This window comes from Wasmannia auropunctata, unplaced genomic scaffold, assembly GCF_000956235.1.
Source record: "Wasmannia auropunctata unplaced genomic scaffold, wasmannia.A_1.0 LD334279.1, whole genome shotgun sequence".
Lineage (NCBI taxonomy): Eukaryota > Metazoa > Arthropoda > Insecta > Hymenoptera > Formicidae > Wasmannia > Wasmannia auropunctata.
The window spans coordinates 4306-10533 of NW_012028611.1; the positions used below are offsets into that span (position 1 = coordinate 4306).

The 6228-nt window shown below is 34.5% G+C and overlaps 1 protein-coding gene across 1 annotated transcript; it reads right to left on the minus strand.

Annotated features, from left to right (window-relative positions):
• Positions 1–1362: 1362 nt before the first annotated feature.
• Positions 1363–5058, minus strand: LOC105458849 (zinc finger CCCH-type with G patch domain-containing protein). The gene is made up of 9 exons (XM_011704418.1): positions 4464–5058; positions 3572–3781; positions 3212–3295; positions 3004–3144; positions 2767–2909; positions 2510–2688; positions 2101–2403; positions 1840–2019; positions 1363–1758 (listed from the first exon to the last, which is right to left on the minus strand). The coding sequence occupies exons 1-9, from the start codon at positions 4512–4514 to the stop codon at positions 1463–1465; spliced, it is 1587 nt and encodes a 528-aa protein (XP_011702720.1). The 5' UTR covers positions 4515–5058; the 3' UTR covers positions 1363–1462.
• Positions 5059–6228: the final 1170 nt, after the last annotated feature.

Consider the following 6228-nt stretch of genomic DNA (forward strand, 5'->3'; position numbering starts at 1 on the left):
TCTTTTCCATTCCTTTCAACAGCTGTCAAATCGTGCGTTTTCGTGCCTGAATAAGCTTCACTTTACGTGCCTTTTACGACTATTTACTGACTTTCAGGGATGAAAAGGATAGTTTACACTTTACACCCATTTTTACAAGTTTTCTAAATCCTATTTATTAATTTTATCTAAATCCACTTTATTTAAAAATGGCACGCAAGAAACTTTTATGTGCATTTCACGCTGTTTCTCGCTTCTGACGTCACGAGTCCAATATGGCCGCGGTGACTAGGCAAGCAGGGTGCAGGGCCCTTTCGAAAGGCGCATCCTATGACCTATATAAGATCTATGCTAGAACTAGATCGCTACTTGCTGCTTATGCTAAGTGTTAGGATAAGATAATCGTTATGATACTATGGCTGCGTTTGGCGCTTACAGCGCTTATAAGCATCATTTGTCTTTGTTTAATATTTGATAAACAACAAGGATGAAATGATTTTGTGAGCGCTGTAACCAGCTGTAAGCGCCAAACGGAACGCAGTCTATGTATGAAGCATAATGCAAGTAAAAAATCGGATTTAGCAAGACATTCTACTTAATAAGTCAAGAGTTTTTCGTAGGAGTCTATCTCTTGAGGAATGGAAATGGAGAAAAATTCTGTATCAAAAATAAAGCCTAAAAACCGAAAAGATTTTGCTGGAGTGAAAACACTTTTACGCTTGTTAACTACAAATCCTAACGAAGCTAAAAGGCTTCGTGTCGTAGAGACATTCTCTAAACAATGCTTATAGGAAGATCCTATAAGAAGAAAATCGTCTAGATATGCAACTAAGAGAAAAACCCTTCTCTCTGAGGGAATACAAAACTGGTTAAAAAATTTTTGTAAAGATGTAAGGCGCCAATGCCAAACCGAATGGCAGAACTCTGAATTGAAAAAAGGCGTTCTTGGAAATGAAAGCGTAGAATGTCTTGTTAAATCCGATTTTTTGCTACTTGCATCATGTGTATGAAGAAAGTATGTTGCAAACATTGCATTGTTCTTTATGTTTTCATGGTACTGTTTATAGGATTCTCAGATTTGGATAACTCAAGCTGTGCGTTTGACAATTGTATGTACTCTTCTGATTTATGTAGTGCGTTATTAAATATATATTCTGCAGTTAAACAACTACATTGTGTAAACTATAAAATCTTATCACCAAGCATATGCAGCTATGTGATTTTATGTATAATAGCCCTAATAATTAATATCTTGCTTTCCGAGACCGAGCGACACCTTTTTTTTCTATCAGATTCTTTCATTTCATGCAAAAAACATCAAATGAACACAAATTCATCGATATTGGAGATATCTGGATAATTATAAAATAATCCACTTACATGAAAAGTAATTAATAAAACAATATATTTAGATACATTTACGCTTTATATACAGACATACTTAACATACATCTCCTTTCCCATGCTATCGTATAAATACATATTAAAATACAGATAATTTAGCTTTATTCTTCCTTTGTTTTTGTTCGGCGATGATACTTTTTTCGGAAGCTCTTAAATTAGTAAGTTCCTTTTGTTTTTCATTATATTTCGTTGCAATGTTATTATAAAGCACACTACCTTTGGCAAATTTTGTTAATGATTCTTTGAGTTTTGTTGATTCTCTTTCTAAACGATTTATGTTTTCTCCAATTTGAAAACTGGCTACATTTAGATTCCTATTGGATTCTGTCCTAAGTTTATCTTTACTTTGCGAACTGCTAGCTGTATTTTCTTTAGCTACATAAGAATAATTAATATTTAAATATAATATGCATAAAATAATCAGATTTAATAAACGTTATTCTTTCTTTAACTTACGTTTATCACCTAATGCTTTATTTATAAAATTAAACACATTGTTGTCCTCTTTTTGTTTTTCTTTTTGGTACTGTCTTTCTCTTTGTTGTTCTAATTTCTGTTGTTGCTTGCGCATTTTACGTTCTGCAGAAAACAAATCTTTATCATCGCCAGCAAATTCACGTAATTCCATGCAGTGATCTGAAAAATTAATACCGTATATTAATAATGTACAGTAATGTTATACAATAATATTGCACGATCAAAGAAACTAAAACAAACCTAATGATTTTCCTGCCGGCAAAATTTGAGCTTCAATAGGTTCTATTCTACCATCACTCCGTTTTCCAAGACCAGTGCCAATTACATAACCCATTTGCATCATTAATTTGCTACCAATGCCACGTGTGTGTCTCTCCCAATTTCCTAAAGGTTCATTGGATTGTAATGTCAAAAGAGATTTGTGAATCAACTGATCATTTATATACGAATTGGACTCGGAATCATTATCAAGCACATTATTAGCATTATCAGTACTGTCATCGCTATCATCAGATGTATCTGACATTTCTAAATGTGTGTCATCTGTAAACATAATCAATATTTTTAAAAACTATAAAGTGCGCACGCACGCACGCACGCACGCACGCACGCACGCACACACACACACACACACAACCATATATTTTACCAAGAAGTAAGAGATCTTGTAATCCAACTTCTACAATTTTGCCGCTTGATTCAAACTTTACTCTATATTCATCTCCATCCTTCTCAGGTAATTTTAAAACAACGGATCTATACCATATATTATTTTTTTGTTTAGTTAACACTTTGTTTCCTATTTTGATATTATGAAAATCAGGCTCTCTATAAATAAAAAATTATACTTTAAAGTACTCTTAAATAAACTCTATATAAATCTTTTAATTAATCTTTTAAGAATACTTGTATTCCTGTAGGCTTGAAAACAATACAATTTCACCATGACAATAATGACAATTTTCATCGGAAAACTTGCAACTACCATTGAGAAAAAATGGACATGGGATCATTTCTTTGTGCGTTGGATTGAGAAAGAAAACTCGAACCTGGAATTAATAATCAAATTTAGAAGTCAAAAACAGAGAAAAATAAATGACAAGTTAAAATGACATTTTTACATAATTAATATTGTTAACTTGCCTTAATGTCGTGGATATCTTTAATAGTTTTATCATTGTCTCTATAAACAGAAGATATCATAGCATTGTGATAACTAATACTGCCCCAAGTACTGCCATAAGGAGCTTTACATTTCATACCCTCTAGCTCCTTTAATTCATCCTAAAAGGTCAACTTGCACCGTATAATTGTGTCACTGCTATGGCATAGAGAATAGTTATATACTGACTTCAATGCTACCAGGAGGAGCAGCAGTCCTTGTGCAGGAGTCCTGTTTATCTTCACTTTCATCTGAAGATCTCTCCAGCTCTGCCTAATGGATTTAAGGAATGTGTTTAACAAAGCATCAAAGTTGTTTTTATATTACAACTTTACATACCAAATATATAAATATATTTATAATGCTTGAAAATTATAAAAATATGCTGTAACAAAATCTGCATATGATAAAATATATTTCACAGAATACTTTATTTTAAACAATTTATTTTCAATGATACTAAATTTACATTAACAAGAAAGATAAAGACAATAAAACAAGCTAGTCTTTTGTTCATAATTGTTTTTATCAATTGTTTTTAAAACAAACCTTAAACAAGGCATATTCTCTGTCTAATTCATTTTCTGTTTTGTCATCAGGATTATTGTCTTCATTTGTGTTTTCAACATCTCCTTCAAGACTTTGCAAGCTTTCTTTCGTCAAAGAAATAAGTTCCTCAATATCAGATTTCAAGCTGAGCAAATTATCTCTGTCGGAACCTTTTGGCATTGTAGACAGTGTTGTGTCCACTTGTAACAGCTCCAAAAATAAAAGGAGATTAAGTAAAAATAATTGTGATAAATTAAATTCATACAAATATATTTTTCAGATTGTTAATATATTAATTTCTAATATTAAAGTCCTTATTTATTTATCATTACTATCTCAGATAGTGATATATGTCAAAAGTAAGAACAATATACAATAAAATTTTTTTACAAAATAAAAATTTAAATAGAAATAATTTTCAATAAAATATTTGCAATTGAATAGGGGTATGATCAAGATGATGCTACAAATGCTTCGAAGCATTTTCTGATGGGTCAATTTGTAAAATTCTTGTTCTTGGTCAATCAAATGCTTCAAATTTGTAGCATCATCTTGACCGTACCCTAGATCTGTAAAAGATATACCAAAAATTTTTTTATTTCGGGGAAGAATTAAATGATGTTTATGAGACATTAATTTCACAGTTGTCATAGCTGTGAACATAAGTTATTTCGTTACTAGGTTATATATAATTCATTTCCAGATATATGATTATTAATTAATGAAACAAAAAGAGTTTTCGGTTTATTTTATAAATTAGTTCTATCGATTGTACATGTTGTCTTATTGAAACATATTTCCATTTATTATATTTTGCAAGAATTATGTATCCCTTCGTTTTTTGACGTCATAATCTGAGACAGTAGTTGTAAGTAAACAGGAACATTAATACCTGTGTTTCATATTGCTCGATAGCTTCCTTTAAACTTCTTGCGTCTGTCATATTTCTGTTATTAAGGATTATTAAGGATTATTAAGGACCGTCACTTCGAAACATGTAAAAAAACAATTGCAACAATTGAATATTGTGTATTGATATTTGCGTCAATTTGCGTGAAACTTTTTGGAGTTTTTGGTTCTGAAACCTCTGCACAGTCTTACCAATTATTTATTCTTCAATTACTGTTTCCCTATCACAAAAAATTTTACAGTTTAACCCCAGCAGAGAGAAACCTAAGAGCGGCCACGCCGGCTTTTTGGGTGGGACTGGCGATCTCCCCCGTACAGTAGCGCCCTACGTCCACGTTTTCAAAAAGGGAATTACGTACCACGTCGATCTTAAACATTGTCGATCAAATCATAGCTTGAGAACGTGGACGTGGTTCTTCTTTCTTCTTCTTTTCTTTATTGGCACCTGCTCCCGGTCGGGGGCAATCCGGCCAAAATCTTGTTGGCTGAGGTACTTAGACTCAAACGAGAGACTGACAAGATAGGGAACCAAGTGAGCATTTGGCAGCACACCTGATTGTACTAAACGAGCAAGATACAAGTGTGAGTATGAAACGGACGCGTGGAGTCAAGCTGGGGAGGGGGGGGGAACGCGGGGTAGGATTGGAGCACGCGCCTGCGCAGTTTAAGCGAGTTCATGCTAATACCATAGATTATATAAGAATTTTGCATGCTTTGCAAAATGCCGACAAGAGTTTGCATAGCATTCCTGTGGGATTCTTAAGTATGTCAAAAATATCTCGCCTGTAAAACGCGAAAATATTCGTTTTTGCGATATGTCTTTTGAGCGGTAATGCGTGTTCAAGAGTCTCAGGGCATTCAAATATAATATGATTTATATCTTGATTTGTATTACCACAAGTGCACGAGGGATTTTCTATAATGTTTTTCCTATGAAGACTAGAATTTAAATTATAGTGATTAGCGCGTACCCGAGACATCGTAACAATAGAGTGCCGATCCAAAGTGGAGCGATGAAACCAAGGTCTCTTCATTTTAGAATAAATTTTTCGGAAGTATTGAACTCCCTTGAGACTGGCCCAGTATTCGATGTACGCGTCAAAGTTAGCAATCAGCTTGGACCGAGGGATCGAGAAAAGGTCGGAGAGAGGAGTTTTGAAATTAGTCGTCCTACCCTCCTTAGTAGCTTTCTTAGCCAGTTCGTCTACCCGCTCGTTGCCCACGATGCCCTTGTGGGAGGGCACCCAGATAAAACGGACGCGGATCCCGCCCTTCTGCGCTACCTCCAGTGTGGCTTTAATAAGGGGGATAAGGTAATTATTTTTATAAGAACCTGTACTCTGCAGAGCTTGCAAAGTGCTCAGCGAGTCTGTAACGATAACCGCGTCATTTACTGAGAAATCTTTTAAGGATAATATAACATTGTATATGGCCCATGCCTCTGCGGAAAAAACAGAGGCATGTTGCGGAAGCCTGTCCATTAGTTCGAGGTTTAACTGAGGGGAGTAGCACGCCGCCCCTACTGTCGATATTTCTTCAATTTTGGAGCCATCAGTATAAAAGACAATCGACTGTCCAATTTCATCTTGAAAAACTCTCGTAAAAATCGCCTGAGCATGTTCCTTAGGAGTACCCTCAAGCAGGGCAACCAGGTCCTCCTTCGGGTAGATCACTTCCGGGGTAACGAAAATCGAGGAATAAGTATAGCTGAATACAGGAAGAATTACAGTTTTGTGTAGGGTCTGTTT